Below are 20,607 nucleotides of genomic sequence, written 5' to 3' on the forward strand. Positions count from 1 at the left end.
CCAACGCCACCGTGCCGCCCTGATTTATGATTATGTCATGATTAAGTGTTTGTAAAAGTGCTGTTGCTGTACATAGAGGACTTCAGTGAAACTTCCAAATGCCTCCTCAACTGCTGTGGTATCTTAAAAAGAGGCAACTGGAGCAAAACTTCAGAATAGTTTTGGCTCCTGTTTGACACCAAACAAAGCAAAAACAGTCCATTCAGAGTAAACCACTTGTTTTCTTGACAAACTAACACAGGCTGGGTTGGAACGTTCAGCTCGCGGAATCCCCGGCTCAGCCCAGCCAGCGGCACTGAGGGAATCCCCGGCTCAGCCAGCGGCACTGAGGGAATCCCCGGCTCAGCCCAGCCCGCGGCACTGAGGGAATCCCCGGCTCAGCCCAGCGGCACTGAGGGAATCCCCGGCTCAGCCAGCGGCACTGAGGGAATCCCCGGCTCAGCCCAGCCCGCGGCACTGAGGGAATCCCCGGCTCAGCCCAGCCCGCGGCACTGAGGGAATCCTCGGCTCAGCCCAGCCCGCGGCACTGAGGGAATCCCCGGCTCAGCCCAGCCCGCGGCACTGAGGGAATCCCCGGCTCAGCCCAGCCCGCGGCACTGAGGGAATCCTCGGCTCAGCCCAGCCAGCGGCACTGAGGGAATCCCCGGCTCAGCCCAGTCCGCGGCACTGAGGGAATCCTCGGCTCAGCCCAGTCCGCGGCACTGAGGGAATCCTCGGCTCAGCCCAGCCAGCGGCACTGAGGGAATCCTCGGCTCAGCCCAGCCAGCGGCACTGAGGGAATCCCCGGCTCAGCCCAGCCAGCGGCACTGAGGGAATCCCCGGCTCAGCCCAGCCAGCGGCACTGATGGAATCCCCGGCCCAGCCAGCGGCACTGAGGGAATCCCCGGCTCAGCCCAGCCCGCGGCACTGAGGGAATCCTCGGCTCAGCCCAGCCAGCGGCACTGAGGGAATCCCCGGCCCAGCCCGCGGCACTGAAGGAATCCCCGGCTCAGCCCAGCCCGCGGCACTGAGGGAATCCCCGACCCAGCCCGCGGCACTGAGGGAATCCCCGGCCCAGCCCAGCCCACGGCACTGAGGGAATCCCCGGCCCAGCCCAGCCCACGGCACTGAGGGAACGCCGGCTCAGCCCAGCCAGCGGCACTGAGGGAATCCCCGGCTCAGCCCAGCCAGCGGCACTGAGGGAATCCCCGGCTCAGCCCAGCCCGCGGCACTGAGGGAATCCCCGGCTCAGCCCAGTCCGCGGCACTGAGGGAATCCTCGGCTCAGCCCAGTCCGCGGCACTGAGGGAATCCCCGGCTCAGCCCAGCCAGCGGCACTGAGGGAATCCCCGGCTCAGCCCAGTCCGCGGCACTGAGGGAATCCCCGGCTCAGCCCAGTCCGCGGCACTGAGGGAATCCTCGGCTCAGCCAGCGGCACTGAGGGAATCCCCGGCCCAGCCCGCGGCACTGAGGGAATCCCCGGCTCAGCCCAGCCCGCGGCACTGAGGGAATCCCCGGCTCAGCCCAGTCCGCGGCACTGAGGGAATCCCCGGCTCAGCCCAGTCCGCGACACTGAGGGAATTCCCGGCTCAGCCCAGCCCGCGGCACTGAGGGAATTCCCGGCTCAGCCCAGCCCGCGGCACTGAGGGAATTCCCGGCTCACCGGGGCCATGGCCCAGCCCAGACTTCTTCCCACAGACCAAACATGTGGCACGGGGCCCGCGATCTCTCAGACGCCGGAAGGTGGAATCCCCAGGCAGCGGTGCCATTGCTGCCAGACGGTTGCCCAGGAAAGGCTCGGATGAGCCTGCTGGAAGCCGGGAGTCCCCAACCCCCCCAGTCCCGAGGAGGCCGGGGGCGGTGAGTGGCTCTCCGGCCCGAATGACCTGGCCACCCCGCCCCAAGGCGCTTTCGGAGGGGCCAGCCTGCGGCCTCTGAGTCGCCGCCCTGCGCTCGGCTCTCCGCCTGGCAGCAGCAGGAGGAAGCGCTGCACGAGCTGCAGCCACAGCAGGCGTGGGGTCGTAGCGGGCGGACCGGGTGCCCTCTGCCCAGAGATGTCCACTTGCAGAAAAGACCAAAGTGAAGCCAGATACCCCGCTGCAGATCACTGGGGCGATCCGAGCCCACAGTGAGACATCTGAAATATTTCTGACCACTAAACAGGGTAAGTTTAATCCATATAGCACCTCCCTCTCCCCCTTTTGGGATTTGACTGTAAATTGTTCCATTTCCTCACCTTTCCAAAGGAAATTGGGAAATTATCTACACACAAAACAATGCAGGGACAAGGTTGGAGTGGAATTAACTGAGTTCTGAATCCTTGTAGAGTTGGTACAGACACGGTGGGCCGACTAGCCTGTGTTATAAAATAAATCCGCCACAGTCCCAGATGACCGATAGGCTGCTTTTCCCTTTTGAGAGGCAGAGCTGACAGGTGGTGATTTAACCCGAGGATCACCACACCGCAGGCGAGGGACAAGGTTGAGAATGCATGGAGACTTCGTGAATAACCTCAGCTGGTATGGGAATTGGACTGGCCTCGCTCTGCATCACAAACCAGCTGTTCCGCCAACTTGGCTAAACTGGCCCCCGGCTGATGAATGTACTTTTTGAAGTAGGCAAGTTTGCAGGATATAGAACATAGAACAGTACAGCACAGAACAGGCCCTTCGGCCCTCGATGTTGTGCCGAGCCATGATCACCCCACTCAAACCCACGTATCCACCCTATACCCGTAACCCAACAACCCCCCCCTTAACCTTACTTTTTAGGACACTACGGGCAATTTAGCATGGCCAATCCACCTAACCCGCACGTCTTTGGACTGTGGGAGGAAACCGGAGCACCCGGAGGAAACCCACGCGCACACGGGGAGGACGTGCAGACTCCGCACAGACAGTGACCCAGTCGGGAACTGAACCTGGGACCCTGGAGCTGTGAAGCATTTATGCTAACCACCATGCTACCGTGCTGCCCCTAAATATGTTTGAGAAAGAAGTTGGGAGTTTTATCCAATTAGATTTGAGGAGGAAAGAGTTTCTCAAAAACAATTCATGCTTTGCCGGCAATGTTATAAAGGTGATTTGTCCTGTGGTTGTCAACATAGATGCCAACAAAACAATGGTGGGCTGATATTTCATATCAGGGGTGGACCATTATACCCGTTAGCTTCTTGTTTATGGAGTTTTTCTGTAGGGCCTGAACTTACTTTCTGTGCAGATTCTTTTGAAAGATTTTAGTAGTTTGCTCTAAAGAACCAACATTGTGAAGAAAAACAACCTGAGATTGTTTTTAGCCCTGGTTAGAGACCATTGATATTTAAAGAGAAATTCAAGCACCTTGTTTTACCCAATAGGATAGGAAACACCATAGGATTTTGAACAAAAATACTTCACTATATGTAAAAGACTTCAGTGCAACAAGCTCTATAAACATATTCTCCCCAATGTTCCAGCTATTTTCAGAGGTAACACTTTACAATTGTTTGTTATCCTTCTCGATACTCAATTCTGCTGATTGCTTTCCTTTGCCACAAGACTCTTGTGAGACCCCTTTACTCAGAGAGTAGAATGCCCTGCCTGCAACAGTAGTGGACTCGCCAACATTAAGGGCATTTAAATGGTCATTGGATAAACATAATGGATGATAAGGGAATGGATCTCTGCTGTGGCAGAGATGCACCAAGTTATGGAGGTGAAAGGGTGACTCATACAAACAATGACGATGGGAATAAACTCTCTGGTCCATTCAATGTGTTCCACATTTTTGTGATATCTTGTGTATCACTCTGCACTCCCACCCAAAAACCATGTTACCATGGGAGAGGCAAAAAAACCCCATTAAAAATCTAGAAAATTCTAGAGTGGCACGATGGTGCAGTGGTTAGCACTGCTGCCTCATGGCACGGAGGACCCAGGTTCGATCCCAGCCCTGGGTTACTGTCCTTGTGGAGTTTTTACATTCTCCCGGTGTCATGTGAGAGTGCCTTTAGGGCAGCACGGTGGCCTAGTGGTTAGCACAGCCGCCTCACGGCGCTGAGGTCCCAGGTTCGATCCCGGCTCTGGGTCACTGTCCGTGTGGAGTTTGCACATTCTCCCCGTGTCTGCGTGGGTTTCGCCCCCACAACCCAAAAAATGTGCAGAGTAGGTGGATTGGCCACGCTAAATTGCCCCTTAATTGGAAAAAATAATTGGGTAATCCAAATTTAAAAAAAAAAAATGTGAGAGTGCCTTTAAGAATTGGATGTTTAAGAAATGTTTCATTAAGAAATGAAGCTGATCATATTACTGAAGTGATGTCACAGGGGGGAAGCTGAGCTCACTTCTGCTTTTGGGAGTTTTAGTTTCAGTTTGAAGAAAGCTGTGAGCTGCATTGCTGGTGATCTCTGCCATGAAGGACCATCGCTTAATCCTTTGGTGAAATCGGAATTGTAAAAAAGGTCTCAGTATTGAATATAAATCTAATGTACTTCTGTTTGAAGGATTTGTTAAGTCTTTTGGATGTGTAAAGGAACAGTTTGCAGGGTTGGGTAGTGTATTATTTTCGGGGTTATCTTTGAAGTAAGGGGTGTTAAGAGATCCAATGTTTATTTAAAAGGTTAATTTGAGTTCATGGAATAAACATTGTTTTGTTTTAAAAACCACATGTCCATAATTTTAATACTATACCTGGGGAACAAGCCGTGTGCTTCAAAAGCAACAATCCATTAAAGGTGGGGGTTGGTTGAACTCCATGATACATTTTGGGGTTCTGAATACACCTCTCCCATAACACCGGGGTCTGCGTGGGTTTCACCCCCACAACCCAAAGATGTGCAGGGTAGGTGGATTGGCTACGCTAAATTGCCCCTTAATTGAAAAAAAAATTGGGTACTTCAAATTTATTTTTTAAAATCTTGGAAATTCCTATTCCGTTGTCCTCCCTATGGTGATTGAAACCAAATCAGGAGATCACTATGGCCCTGGTAATTCTGTGCAGTATGCTCACCTGAGGTGCGCTCCACCCCAGCTAGAACCAAATCCAGCTGTCCTTTGAAGGGATTCAGTGTATCAGCCTCTATTCATGGCAGCCCCACCTTGTCCCTCGCCTGAGGTGTGGTGATCCTCAGGTTAAATGACCACCAGTCAGCTCTCCCCCTCAAAGGGGAAAGCAGCCTATGGTCTTCTGGAACTATGGCGACTTTACCTATTTATCAGCCGAGCTGGCAGCCTATTCCACAGGCTCACTATCCTGTGGGAAAAGCAGTCATCTGATGTCTCATTTAGATTTCAACTTAAAACTATGACCCGGCTCCTCCCAAACCTTCCTAATTACAACAGGCTGTCACCACAAACACATTCTTTATCATTTTTTGAGAACCTCAATCAAAACATTTCCAAGTTTGTGTTTCACTAAGGTGCAGTGTTCCAGCTCTTTCAGCCAATGTGGATAATTAACGCAGTGTGATTAAAGTACACACGCACACAGACGGGCACAAATGGCGCGTGAATATGAGTATTGCGATCATATGTCAAAGGGCAGTGTCTATTACTCCTATTTTACTGAGAAATACAAATAACCACATTGGGCTAGTGGCTAACAGAACCATCATTTCCCAGCCAGTATCGCACTGCTGCAGAACCATCTCAATGCCACCAGAGGTCGCAAGTGAGCTAAAGTGCCTCCAGAGATCAAATTTTAAACAACAACTGTTTGTACTTCTATTGAGGCTTAAAGGTAATAAAACATCCTATGGAATTTCACTGGACCATTCTAAATCAAAATTTGACATCAAGCCACTTCTGGAGATATTAGGGTCTTTAAGCATTATTTTTTCCGCAATATTTCCTGAAGTCACACAGCAGAAAATCTCTTGGATGTTTTAATGGCTCCTTTGTTACAGGGTCACGGCATGGAGGCGCAGTATGCTATGTGTATGTGTGTGTGCCTTGTTAAAGTACATCTGTTTCAATAATGTGTGAGGGTGTGAAGGGAAGCTGCTCCTCTTCCATGGGCCATGTTGTACACAGCTTTGTCTTTCTTCTCCCTTCTTAGGAATATATCCTGAAAGGTGTGGTGAATGCAGCCCTTGGACAGGAACAGGGTTCGGTGAGTTGAATGCATTAGGAACTATATTGGAGGAGGGGGAGGGGCTAGTGCGCCAGTGTATTGTACACGGGACATGGGATTACATTCATTAATTCTCAGGCTTTGATTTCTGAACTGGGGAGAGGCTGGAATAGTGAATTTGCCTTTGGGGAAATCTTTATGTGAATCTGTAGGATCATCAGTACCGATCAGCAAGGCGGCGCAGTGGTTAGCACTGTTGCCTCACGGTGCTGAGGACCCGGGTTCGATCCCGGCCCTGGATCACTGCCCGTGCGGAGTTTGCACATTCTTCCCGTGTCTGCGTGGGTCTCACCCCACATCCCAAAGATGTGCAGGATAGGTGAATTGGCCACGCTAAATTGCCCCTTAATAGGAAAACAAAATTGGGTTCTCTAAATTTAAATGAAAAGGAAAAAAAAATCAGTACGGATCATGCACTACTGCACCAGCCAACGTCTTCATGTCTTCGTAACGGTTATCGGATTTCCCACTTCACAGACAATAATATACTCTCCAACATCATGAGTGTGTGTGTGCTGCAGTGTGTTGCCTTCTGTTCCTTTATATTTCTTTGTTGTCTATCTGTGACTGTGCCTCCAAACAGGACTGTCACATAATGAATTAATACCACAGTTTTGAGTTTTTGCCAGTTCATTAGTAATACTCTCCTTTCAGCTTCGGCAATTCTGTTAGGAAATAACAACACTGGGAGTCCGCACGATGTTTACAAATACCTCGTACACTACTACGCAGTTGGCCTTCACTACCCCATTGGCACACCACACTTCCTGTATAATTATTAACATTCTTGTCTTTCAGAAGGCCGTGGGTGCTAGCTCTGCTTTAAGACTTGGGTCTTAATTTAAACTGATGCTTCAGTGCAAAAACTGAGGGTGCAGCGGCCGAGGGTGCAGCGGCCGAGGGTGCAGCGGCCGAGGGTGCAGCGGCCGAGGGTGCAGCGGCCGAGGGTGCAGCGGCCGAGGGTGCAGCAGCCGAGGGTGCAGCAGCCGAGGGTGCAGCGGCCGAGGGTGCAGCGGCCGAGGGTGCAGCGGCCGAGGGTGCAGCGGCCGAGGGTGCAGCGGCCGAGGGTGCAGCGGCCGAGGGTGCAGCGGCCGAGGGTGCAGCAGATGCAGCAGCCGAGGGTGCAGCAGCCGAGGGTGTAGCAGTCGCTGCCAGTTGGATGAGGCATTAAATCAAAGACAGATAACTAAAATATCCCATGGCCAAACAGTCTCCGAGTGTTCTGGTCAGCACAGTTCTGTTAACCAAGACCGCAGAAATGGATAGCTGGCTCATCTAAGCTTGCTGGTTGTGGGATCTTACTGTTTCACTGTCAAGATTGCCGGCATTATAACACTTGCTGCGCAATACGTTGGCTGTGAAGCACTTTGTAACATTCTGAGGATGTTGCACAGTTAATCTTTCTCTCCACTAGCGAGATTTTCTGTGATTGACTGTCAAATGAGTGCCGCTAACCCAGGACTGAAGCCTTGGCGTAGTGATATTGTCACTGGACGATATCCCAGGGTAATGCCCTGGAGACCCATAGTCGAATCCCAACAGATGGCAAAATCTGGACCTAAAAGTCATTGTAGATTGTCATTAAAAACCCACCTGGTTCACTAATGTCCTTTTAGGCCTTCATGTGACTCCAGATCCACAGCAATGTGGTTGACTCTTAACTGGCCTTTGAAATGGCCTGGCAATTGGCCCGGCCAGCTTCACCCACATCCCATGAATAAATAAAGATCTTATGAGAAGTAGAGTCATAGATGTTTACAGCATGGAAACAGGCCCTTCGGCCCAGCTGGTCCATGCCGCCCAGTTTCTATCACTAAGCTAGTCCACTTGCCCGCATTTCGCCCATATCCCTCTATACCCACCCTGCCCATGTAACAGTCTAACTGTTTTTAAAAGGAACAAATTGTACCCACCTCTTCAAAAAAAAATGTAAATGTCGCACAACAGCTGGCTATTTGGCCTCTTGATTCGGTATCGCTATTCAATTAGATCAGGGTTAAATCTATTTACCTATATTTGATCCAAGTCCTTTGACACACTTACATAATAAAAGTTATCAATTTCTGCCTTGAAAACTACAGTTGACTCACTTAAATCTGTGGGACAGAATTCCTGATCTTAACTACCCTTTGAGTGGCAAATGCTTTCACTCCTGAATGGCCTCAGTTTCATATTAAAATTATGCCCACTTAGGGCAGCGCAGTGGTTAGCGTTGCTGCCTCACAGTGCCGAGGTCCCAGGTTCGATCCCGGCTCTGGGTCACAGTCCGTGTGGAGTTTCCACATTCTCCCCGTGTTTGCATGTGTTTCGCCCCCACAACCCAAAGATGTGCAGAGTAGGTGGATTGGCCACGCTAACTTGCCCCTTAATTGGAAAAAATGAATTGGGTATTCTAAATTCTTCTTCTGATTCCTCCCACTGGAGGAAATTGATTTTTTTTTGTATCTCCCCGTCAAATCCCTTTAGCATTTAAACCCATCAATTAGATATTTATCACCATTAATAATGAGCAAGAGTATTCTTGCTCTTTGGGAATTATTAGGAGTCCGCCTGTAAATACTGAATCACGTTCATAAGATATAGGAGCAGAATTTGGCCAGTTGGCCCATCGACTCTGCTCTGCCATTCAATCATGGCTGATCTCATCCTGGCCTCCACTGTCCTGCCTGTTCTCCCGAACCCTTCAACCCATTGCCAAGTAGGGGCTGGTTTAGCTCACTCAGCTAAATCGCTGGCTTTTAAAGCAGACCAAGCAGGCCAGCAGCACGGTTCGATTCCCGTACCAGCCTCCCTGAACAGGCGCCGGAATGTGGCGACAAGGGGCTTTTCACAGTAACTTCATTGAAGCCTACTCGTGACAATAAGCGATTTTCATTTCATTCATTTCATTTTCATAAGGAGGAGTTAGACAGATTTTTACATTTTTTTTCCTATAAATAAAAATTAAAAATCTGTCTATCTCCTCCTTAAATTTACTCACTGTCCCAGCATCCACCGCACTCTCGGGTAGCGAATTCCACAGATTCGCAACCCTTTGGCACGTGTAGTTTCTCCTCAACTCCGTTTTAAATTTGCTACCTCTAATCCCAACGCTGACCCCTCGTTCTAGAATGCCCTACAAGAGGAAGCATCCGCTCCCCATCTACTTTATCCATACCTTTTAAATTCTTACCACTATGAAGGCAGTTTATTTATCTAGTCTTTAGTTGCGATGGCATTTCTACTTCATTGAGAGATGCTTTGTGGACAGCGGGCTGGAGAATTATGCGCCCAAGGATTCCTCCACTGTTCCAGTTAATTCAGGAGGATGTGAATGGAGGCCTAGAGAAATCTTTATTTGTTAAATGGGAAGCAGGTTCTGCGTTTCATACACCCATCTAACTAACTCTTGTCTGTTCCTCATACTCGTGAATGTTCAAAAGTAATTTGTTTTTTATAAATTTAGAGTACCCAATTCATTTTTTTCAATTAAGGGGCAATCTAGTGTGGCCAATCCACCTACCCTGCACATCTTTTGGGTTGTGGGGGTGAAACCCACGCAGACACGGGGAGAATATGCAAACTCCACACGGACAGTGACCCAGACCGGGATCGAACCTGGGACCTCGGCCCCGTGAGACTGCAGTGCTAACCACTGTGCCACTGTGCTGCCTGAAAGTAATTTCAATATATTGAGATTGTTGTTCCATTCAGAAAAAAATAATCGATGGCAACCAGAAAGATGTGCGAATTTTTAATGTCTGGCTATGTGTCAAAGATATGGAAAGGCCTTGTGTGCTCGCCCTCATCCTTTGGCTGATTTTTTACCTTCCCACCGAGGCCTTGAGTTGATCTAAATCCTACAAGGACACTGATCTGTGTTTATGTTGCCAACTTTATTTAGCATCACAAAGCTTCAAAGGAAATCTGACTTAGTGCTGTGTTTGACAAAAGCCAGTTGATAAGCAGTGCACAGAAATGCTCACAGCTCAGCGTGTCTCTTTGACTTCTCACAGAGGGAGCACCTGAAGATTGCACAGCAGTATTTCCAGCTAGTCGGGGGCTCTGCCAGTGAATGTGGTATGTATTTGAGACCTGCTAACGTGTGACCAGCTTAAAATGGAAAGCTCTGTTTGATTTTAATGAGTGCTGAGTGGCTTGAAAAAGCCAGAGGTGCAACCTCCTTTATTGGTTAGAATGGAGGGCAAATTCCCGTGCCTCCCTTATTGGAGAATGGAATTTGGAGATAAATAAGACTATAACTTGTGGTTTTGTACAGTAACAATCTATACACAGGGATGACAAAAAGCACTGTGGAAGTAATAAGAAAACATTGTGAAATTTCACTGTCTCAAGCACAGCTTTGTCTTAGAAAACTTCTGCCATTATTTGGAGTAAATATGTTCCCACCATATAACGGTCAGATTTAACAAAGACTCATCGAGACTCAGCATTGGCTTTGTTCTCTCTCCACAGATGAGATTGTGCAGTGTTAGGGCAACATGGTGGCGCAGTGGCTAGCACTGCTGCCTCACGCCGTCGAGGACTTGGGTTTGATCCGGGTCACTGTCCGTCTGGAGTTTGCACTTTCTTCCCATGTCTGCGTGGGTCTCACCCCCACAAACCCAAATATGTGGAGGGTAGGTGGATTGGCCACGCTAAATTGCCCCATTAATTGGGGGAGAAAAAGATTTGGCTACTTTAAACTTTAAAAAAATTAGATTGTGCAGCGTTTTCAGATTCCAGCATCCGTAGGTCGATTGGCCACACGAAATTGCCCCTTTATTTAAATTTTTTTTAAAAGTCTTTCGTTGTGGACGTGAAGGTGCAAACTCCACATGGACAGTAGGCCAGGGTCGAACTTGGGCTCTCGGTGCTGTGAGGCAGCAGTGCCAACCACTGTGCCGCCCTACATATCATTTTAACGGTCACCAGAGAGCTGAAGCCAGTACGCTTGCCCATCCTCAGACAAGGATTCGATTGTGACCTTGTGGAGATTTTAAAGCAGAAAAACTAACTTTTAAAAAAAAACTTGCCCTGTGGTATGTGCTGCAGGCATTGTATTAAGATTTGCAAATAGATCTCACACACAAGGTCCCAGCGAAAGAGTTTAATTTCCAATCATATTCTTTTCATCTCTGTGTAACGCTCCTGTCTTATTTTCAGATACCATCCCTGGGCGACAGTGTATGGCCTCCTGTTTTTTTCTACTGAAGCAGTTTGAAGATGTTTTGATCTACCTAAACTCTGTCAAGGTCAGTAGCTTTTATTTTGTTCTATTTCCTGAAACGTCCAGGTTCTAGTCCCCTCAGAGTGGTCACTGCACATGTGAGATTTTGGACAAGTTACCTGGGGTATGTTTGTGTTGTGATTATTGTACTGGATTAGTAATTCAGCAGTCTGGGCTAATAATCCAGAGCATGTAAACACAAATGATAGCTTGAGAATTAGATTTTTTTTTTAACTAGCAGAAATGACCATGACGCTGTTGGATTGTCATGAGCATGGTTGACTCTGAGCTGTCTGCCTGAAAGAAAGGAGTTGCTTTTATATAGCACCTTCGGTGATCACATGACAGGCCAAAGCTCTTTACAGCCAGTATAAGTGTAGACCCTATTGTAATATGTAAAACACAGCAGCCAATGTGTGCATGGTGAGCTCCCACAAATGGTAATCTGATAATGAATGGGCCAATAAACTCTTTTCGTTAAGTTGCTTGTGGGATCAATATTGGCCAGGAAGTCCTACTATTCTCCAAAGTGATATCACCGGATCTATTAATTCCAAGACCGAGAACAGACGGGATGTTGATTTAATGACTCAACCAGATGACACTGCAGTGCAGCACTCCCTCAGCAGTGCAGCACTCCCTCAGCATTGCAGCACTCCCTCAGCATTGCACTGCAGTGCAGCACTCCCTCAGCATTGCAGCACTCCCTCAGCATTGCACTGCAGTGCAGCACTCCCTCAGCATTGCAGCACTCCCTCAGCATTGCAGCACTCCCTCAGCATTGCACTGCAGTGCAGCACTCCCTCAGCATTGCACTGCAGTGCAGCACTCCCTCAGCATTGCACTGCAGTGCAGCACTCCCTCAGCATTGCACTGCAGTGCAGCACTCCCTCAGCATTGCACTGCAGTGCCGGTCTTGTCTTTTGTGCTCAAGTCCTGGAATTGGACTTGCATTCACAACCTTCTAACTTAGAGGCAAGAGTGCTTCCTACTGAACCTTGGCTGAGCTCTGTGGCACAGAACGCCACTCTCCTATCAAATCACTGCCAGCAGTTCAAGAGGAAAGTTCACCACTACCAAGATTATGTTAGTTGTCCACTTTGGTGGCAAAAGCAGGAAGGCAGATTAATCTCTGCATGGTGACAGTTTAGGAAAAGGGGAAGTGCAACGAGACCTGGGTGTCACGGTGGAACAGTCGCTGAAGGTTGGCATGCAGGTACAGCAGGCGGTGAGGGTTGGCATGCAGGTACAGCAGGCGGTGAGGGTTGGCATGCAGGTACAGCAGGCGGTGAGGGTTGGCATGCAGGTACAGCAGGTGGTGAGGGTTGGCATGTAGGTACAGCAGGTGGTGAGGGTTGCCTTGCAGGTACAGCAGGCGGTGAGGGTTGGCATGCAGGTACAGCAGGCGGGGAGGGTTGGCATGCAGGTACAGCAGGTGGTGAGGGTTGGCATGTAGGTACAGCAGGTGGTGAGGGTTGCCATGCAGGTACAGCAGGCGGGGAGGGTTGGCATGGAGGTACAGCAGGCGGTGAGGGTTGGCATGCAGGTACAGCAGGCGGTGAGGGTTGGCATGCAGGTACAGCAGGCAGTGAGGAAAGCTAATGGCATGCTGACCTTCACAGCGAGAGGATTTGAGTATAGGAGTAGGGATGTCTTGCTGCAGTTATAGGGGACTTGGTGAGGCCACACCTTGAGTATTGTGGCAGTTTTGGTCTCCGAGTTTGAAGAAGGACATTCTTGCTATTGAGGGTGTCCAGCGAAGGTTCCCCAGACTAATTCCCGGGATGGCAGGACTGACATATGAAGAAAGACTGGATGGACGGGGCTTGAACTCACTGGAGTTTAGAAGAATGAGGGGGGATCTCAGAGAAACATAAAATCCTGATGGGACTGGACACGCTGGATGTGGGAAGAATGTTCCCGATGTTGGGGATGTCCAGAAATAGGGGCCACAGCCTAAGAATAAGGGATAGGCCATTCAGGACTGAGATGAGGAAGAACTTCTTCTCTGAGAGTTGTGAACGTATGGAATTCTCTATCACAGGAAGCTATTGGGGCCAGTTCATTGGATATATTTTTTTTATATAAACATTTTATTGAGACATTTATGGTTTTATAACAGTAACAGAAGAAACAGTGTACATATAAATATAAACATAGTGCAAAAGCCGTCTTCCTCCCTCACAGGTCCCACCTTTTCTAACCCCCTACTCTATACACCCTTGTTTTCAACACTTTGGACATGACGTCCGCAAACCCCTGCTAGAATCCCCTACACTTCGGACATGCCCAGAACATGTGGACATAGTTCGCTGGTCCTCCTGCACACCTTGCGTACCAGTCTTCCACCCCAAAGAACCTGCTCATCCGGGCCACTGTCATGTGAGCCCGGTGAACGGCCTTAAATTGTATCAGTTATACGAGCCAGGCACATGTTGTGGTCGCGTTGACTCTGCTCAAAGCATCCGCCCAGAGACCGTCCTCCAACTCTCCTCCTAACCCCTCTTCCCATTCATGTTCATAGCAAGTCTCGTGCCTGCAGGTACCTAAATTAATTCCCTCCCGTCAGTTCAAATTTCACCTCCAGTTCCCTCAAGATGGGAAACTCCCTCTATAAACATATCGCCCATCCTCTTTATCCCTGCTCTGCCATCTCCGGAATCCTCCATCTAACCTCCCCGGGGCAAACTGGTGATTATTGCAGACCAGACCCCAATTTATATTAGGAAACCGGACAAGACCCCAGCAATTTTTCAATTTGTAAATTGTGAGGAAAGGACGCTTCACTCCAGGAGTGAATCCACTGACAACTATATTAAAACAAACGTTATTATTACACAGGAGTAACCACGTTAACATCCAGGAGAACAAAAACAGTTTACCAATTAACAGTTAAATAGTTCTAAAAAATAATGAAAGATCTTTGAGCCTACTTTGAGCAGCTGTTGTATACTGCCCCATTCGCCAGTGTATGCACTGACAAAGTGACCTCCGACCCTTTTGCCTTTACCAGAGTACCAGGCAGGGATGTCCGATGTCCCCTTTGCACCAACAATAGAGCCATTAGCAAAGGCCCTAAGGTCTTTGAATACATGTGGAGGAATAGTTAGAGGAGGGGTGGAACACGGGGTCCCGTTGTACACCGACGACGTATGAGGGATCCGGAGGCATCAATGGGTTAACATTATGGGGATCTTGCAACATTTTGGGGCCTTCTCTGGCTATAAGATAAATATAGGAAAGAGTTGTGGTTGATGTGCTGAAGCAGAGAAGGGGGGCTTAGGGAAGTGCCGTTCCAGCTAGCTGGAAGTCATTTTCAGTATGCCAGGTAGTAAGGGACTGGGGAAACTCCGGATGCTGAATTATACAAATCTGGTGGAGAAGGTCAAAGCTGATCCACGAAGATGGGACCGTCTCCCAATTTCCCTGGCGGGCAGAGTGCAATCAGTTACGGGGAATATCTTTTTTTTTCTTTCATTTTTCCAATTAAGGGGCAATTTAGCGTGGCCAATCCATCTTTTTTTGGGGGGATTGTGGGGGCGAAATCCACGCAGACATGGGAAGAATGTGCAAACTCCACATGGACAATGACCTGGAGCTGAGATCGAACCCAGAACCTCGGCACCATGAGGCAGCAGTTCTAACCGCTGCTAGTGGCATGCCACGCGGTCCAAAGTCCAAAGATGTGCAGGTTAGGTAGGATGTGGGGGTGGGTTTATGGGTGGGGGGGGGGGGGGGGGGGGGGGGGTAGCTCAGTAGGGTGCTCTTTCAAAGGGTTGTTGCAGACTCGATGAGCCAAATAGTTTCCTTCTGCACGGTAGGGATTCAATGGATTTTAGACCCGGCTAATGGAAATGTCAGCCTTGTGTACCAAAAGAGCTCGTTCTGACATTGGGACAGTGGTATATTGTTGCAACAGAGTTGAGCGAACTTTACGCTGTTCCTAACCAGGCTGTGTGTTTTGTCTGTAAAATCTCAGATACTTCCACCGGTACTTTAATCAAAAGTTTTACCCTGGTTTCTTTATTAGCGAGGAGAAAAAAGGACAATGCAAGTATAAAATCAAACCAACTTTATTTAATAACAATATTTACCCTTAAATTAACCCAATAACATTGACTAAAGATTCCCAAGATTCGTTGAAAACTTTGGTTGAACCGTGGGTCCGGTTCTGAGTCTCCCGGGTCCATCGTTGCGAAGCTGGGTCTAGCAGGCTGCTTCCTTCCACCTTTGGTCAGATGTCTTGATTGCCTCTGTGAGGAGTCTTTGCTGCTGGTGTGCTTTGGGCGTCTACTTTTATCCCCCTCCCTCTCTGACTTTCCAGAAACTAGTCCTGGCTCCGGCCAATGAGGTCTCGGGAGGGGGGTCCCAACACCCAGTGGTTTTCTTTTCTTTAAATATTTTTTTATTCTCCTCCTTTTTCACATTTTCTCCCAAATTTACACCCAACAATAATCAGTAACGAATATAATGTCAATCCCCATATCAATAACAACAATCCCATCCTCCCACCAAGCTCCAGACATTGGCCTGCATGTTACCAGAAACAAATGATAAAAAGGAATCTGGAATCACCCATAGTCTCCATCAACACACACAGTCCAGCCCCCAACCCCCCCCCTAATGTTCAAAGTGATCCAATTCTCGAAAGTGAATAATGAATAACGCCCATGAATTATAGAAATCCTCCATCCTTCCCCTCAGTTCAAATTTGATCTTTTCAAGCATTAAGAATTCCAGCAGGTCCCCCTGCCACGCCAGGGCACAGGGTGGAGAGGTTGATCTCCACCCTAACAGGAGCCAGGGCCCGCCCCCAGGTGTCCATCTCCGGTGGTGTTGCTTGCACGTAACCTGTTGCCATATAACTTCACGGCAGGAACTCTGGGTGCCCGAGAGTCTGGCTCGATCTTGGCTCCTGACAGTAGACAGGTACCTATCAATAGAGTGCAATGATCTCCTGGTGGGCAATTGACGGGGCAGGTCCAGACATGTTCTGGCAGTTTGTCTGTCGGTGTGTATTTGACTTTGGCCAATTCTGAATTCCCAACAGCCTGCCTGAGGTTTGAGTGCAGTTTGATTTTAAAGTGCCCAACTCTTTAATTTCAAATATCCAATTTAATCGGGCTGACAACTCGGCCCTGTCAGGTTACCACATGTGCGTCCCTTGAAAATGCTTGACGCTGAGAGTCAGAAGTGAGAAAGTGTTCCATTTCCCAACTCTGCTGCTCCTAACCTTAATGAACACCAACTTCTCTCAAAAATCTCTATTTGGGGCAGCACGGTGACCTAGTGGTTAGCACTGCTACCTCATGATGCTGAGGTCCCAGGTTCGATCCCGACCCCGGGTCACTGTCCGTGTGGAGTTTGCACATTCTGACTGAATGGCTCTCCCCCCACAGCCCAAAATGTGCAGGGTCGGTGGATTGGCCACGCTAAATTGTCCCTTAATTGGACATTTTAATTTTTAAAAAAATACTTTTAAAATCACTTTTTGAATTGAAATCTGCTGACTGTAAATATTTGTATTTTATATGTATACTATTTTATAAAATGGAAAAAAGGGGACTTCTTAAAATAATCTACATGGAATGTGTACCTTGAACTGCTGTTTGCTGATTACAAGTTGGAATGAGGCATTTATTCACTTCACCCCCAGTACATAAATCAAATGCTTCAGGTTTACAAAGTCTGAGAGATCGGACCATGACCCATGCGCTGAATTTTACCGCACAATGTATGACGAGCATCTTCGTTGAAGTAGCCACCACCAGACACACCCTTCAACGTGGATCCTGCAGCCTGTTGGCCTGTTTGCACAGAGTGGAACTGAGTGATAGACACAGTAAAAGGAGATGCTCCTGCTCTGCTACCTAGCAGGTGGGGAAAGGGGAGATCGCCACTGACCAACCATACACATATTAAATAGCCACTCAGTTGTACAGAGCTCGAGTTTTGCTGGAGAAAGACGCATGCTGTCGAATTTTTTTTTTCTTTTTTAAAATAAATTTAGAGTACCCAATTCATTTTTTTCCAATTAAGGGGCTATTTAGCGTGACCAATCCACCTAGCTTGCACATTTTTTTTGGGTTGTGGGGGCGAAACCCACGCAAACACAGGGATAATGTGGAAACTTCACACAGACAGTGACCCAGAGCCGGAATCGAACCTGGGACCTCAATGCCGTGAGGCCACAATGATAATCCACTGCGCCACCGTGCTGCCCTCATGCTTTCAAAGTTTTTCATCCTGCACTTATCAGGACAGGTTCACAAGATATCCTGAAGAGTGAAAGCGGAAAATCTATGACAGCATGTCTCTTTTTTTTTTAGCAATACACGAACACGTATTGTGGAACTGAAATGGAGTCGTGGGAGTACAACACCTAGTGCGGGTGGGGGAAAACATGGGAGATGAAAGAAAAAGATTCTGAAATTTCACTGCAGAATGTATTGCTGTACGGGAAGGAGTTCTGACCCCTTCATCCACCTGATTTCCAACGGCACGTTTTCTGTGAACATGAAGCCAGGTTCACTTCGCGTAAGGGTGTTATTGCAAGTGACTGTAGGATCTGACACAGTCTCTTTCCTTTTTTTTAAGCAGAGTTACTTCTATAATGATGACCTTTTTAACTTCAACTACGCACAGGCGAAAGCAGCTGTTGGCAACTTCAAGGAGGCTGAGGAGGTAAGTTCAGGCAATTGAGCTACAACATCATCGAGGCACTTGGGACCTCTTTGGGTTGATAACATAATGAAAACATTTAAAATATACTAACCATTTTAAAGTTAATCTCAGTGCTACCAGGAGGAAGAAAAGCATCCCTCTGGGTTTTATTGGTTCAGGGCAACACAAAACTGAGTGTACACATCATCTGGTCTCAATGATTCTTAGACAGGAATAGGAGGCATCTCCATAAATCCCTTCCTTCTATCGCCAAGGCAGCGCAGTGGTTAGCATTGCTGCCTCACCGCGCCGAATCCCAGGTTCGATCCCAGTTCTGGGTCACTGTCCGTGTAGAGTTTGCACATTCTCCCCGTGTTTGCGCGGGTTTCGCCCCCACAACCCAAAGGTGAAAGCACGGTCGCACAGTCGTTAGCACAGTTGCTTCACAGCTCCAGGGTCTCGGGTTCAATTCCCGGCTTGGGTCACTGTCTGTGCAGAGTCTGCACGTTCTCCCCGTGTCTGCGTGGGTTTCCTCCGGGTGCTCCGGTTTCCTCCCACAGTCCAAAGATGTGCAGGTTGGGTGGATTGGTGATGTTAAATTGCCCTTGGTGTCCAAAAAGGTTAAGATGGGGTCACTGGGTTACAGGGATAGGGTAGAGACGTGGGCTTGAGTAGGGTGCACTTTGTAAGGGCAGGTGCAGACTCGATGGGCCAAATGGCTTCCTCTGCAGTGTAAATTCTGTGATGTGCCGGGTCGGTGGATTGGCCACCCTAAATTGCCCCTTAAGTGGAAAAAATTAATTGGGTACTCTAAATTTATAACAAAAAAAAAGAAGCAAGAGGGGTACAACTCTGCTGTAAGTCACGGCACCCTGAGAAACTACACTGCAGGGTTCACTGTTGGTTGCCTGGCTTCCTGAGGCTTAAAGGCTGATCTAAAGGGGGGGTCCCTATTGCTCTCTCTCAAGGCAAGGCAGCTGCTCTCTGTTGGCTTAACACAGAGTCCTGCCCCACGGGTCTTGGTGTAGTTCGTAGAAGTTGTTTGTTGGTCTTCACTTCAACCACCCGTTCCAACTGTTAATCAATCTCTATGCAAATAAAACACAAGCATCCTGACATCACTCAGCAGAACTGGCAGACTCAGTGGAGGCACAAAAGAAGCTTTAAAAAGATTGCAATGATCAGAAAGGCCATCCCTTACATACAAAGAGCAATACAGCACAGGAACAGGCCCTTCGGCCCTCCAAGCCTGTCGAACTTTGTTTTTTTAAAAATTTAAACAGCCCAATTCATTTTTTTTCTAATTAAGGGGCAATTTGGTGTGGTCAATCCACCTATCCTGCACATCTTTGGGTTGTGGGGGTGAGACCCACGCAGACACGGGGAGAAGGTGCAAACTCCACACGGACAGTGAGCTGGGGTCGGGATCGAAGAAATAGTGGATGAATTAATGGTCATCTTTCAAGATTCTATAGACTCTGGAACAGCTCCTGCAGATTGGAGGGTAGCTAATGTAACCCCAGTATTTAAAAAGGGAGCTTTGTAATATGTGGCTTGGCTAATTGCTGAGTGGAGGGTGATGTGTTTTTATTTCTGTTATTACTACGTTCTAGCCAGTCTCCATGCTATAATTTTGTACTTTGCTGCTCACTAATCGGTACCTCCAGCTGGGACAGTGCACGAGAGAAATTATTTTGGGATCTGCTCAAATTCGCATATCCACTCCCTGGCCCCCCAAAGTAACGTATCAGCAGGCTAGTACATCAACCTACTGCAATATCACTGTATCGGTACATTGATTTAATGATACCCCATTCATACGGAATTGTGTTGGTTCCTCTACATCTTGTCCAACACAACAATGTTCTTAACCCCAGCGCCAACTTGCATTTCTATAGCCCCATTACACGGTCAAACGACCCAAGACACTTTATAGGAGCGTAAGTCAGACACTGAGCCAGAAAAGGGGACATAAGGACAGGTGACTAATAAAATACTTCCAAAGGGATCAACCGAGTGAACCTTCTTTGGACTGCCTCCAATGCCAGTATCTTTTTGAAAGAGGGGGACCAAAACGTTTCACAGTATTGCAGGTGTGGTCTATCCAACTAGTACCTTGTACGGTTTTAGCAAGACTTCCAATTTTTATATTTCATTCCCTTTGAAAGGGAACATAAATTTAAGGCGAATGGTGGAAGATATAGGGAGGATGTCAGAGGTAGGTTCTTTACCCAGAAAGAAGTGGGGGCATGGAACGCACTGCCTGTGGAAGTAGTTGAGTCGGAAAGATTAGGGATCTTCAAGCGGCTATTGGATAGGTGCATGGATTACGGTAGAATGATGGGGTGTAGATTAATTTGTTCTTGATTCATGTACCATCAATTGAACGCGAGACGAGTTGCTGAACAAAAGTATGGCTTTAATCTGCTAGATGTTAGCCCTGCGGTCGATTACAGTAGAAGGACGGCCGCCGGGAATACTGGGTATTTATGGGCGGGGTTAACTCAGCCTCTCGACCAGGGCCAATGGTAAACCGGTGTTCTGCACCAATGGCAGGCAGCTATGCTAATCATACCACCACATTAATCTAGGACAAACGTTCGGCACAACATCGTGGGCCAACTGTGCTGTAGTTTTTCTATGTTCTAA

At 48.3% G+C, this 20,607-nt stretch overlaps 1 protein-coding gene across 1 annotated transcript in view; it reads left to right on the plus strand.

Annotated features, from left to right (window-relative positions):
• The window catches only part of ttc26 (tetratricopeptide repeat domain 26), a 78,264-nt gene that overhangs the window by 29,920 nt on the left and 27,737 nt on the right, over window positions 1-20,607 (plus strand). Inside the window, exons 11-14 of the mRNA XM_038783621.1 lie at window positions 6,012-6,065; window positions 10,082-10,145; window positions 11,232-11,320; window positions 17,896-17,979. Of these exons, the coding sequence (XP_038639549.1) occupies window positions 6,012-6,065; window positions 10,082-10,145; window positions 11,232-11,320; window positions 17,896-17,979 (291 nt within the window). The remainder of the gene's footprint in view (window positions 1-6,011; window positions 6,066-10,081; window positions 10,146-11,231; window positions 11,321-17,895; window positions 17,980-20,607) is intronic.

This window comes from Scyliorhinus canicula, chromosome 23 (assembly GCF_902713615.1).
Source record: "Scyliorhinus canicula chromosome 23, sScyCan1.1, whole genome shotgun sequence".
In the NCBI taxonomy this organism is placed as follows: Eukaryota; Metazoa; Chordata; class Chondrichthyes; order Carcharhiniformes; family Scyliorhinidae; genus Scyliorhinus; species Scyliorhinus canicula.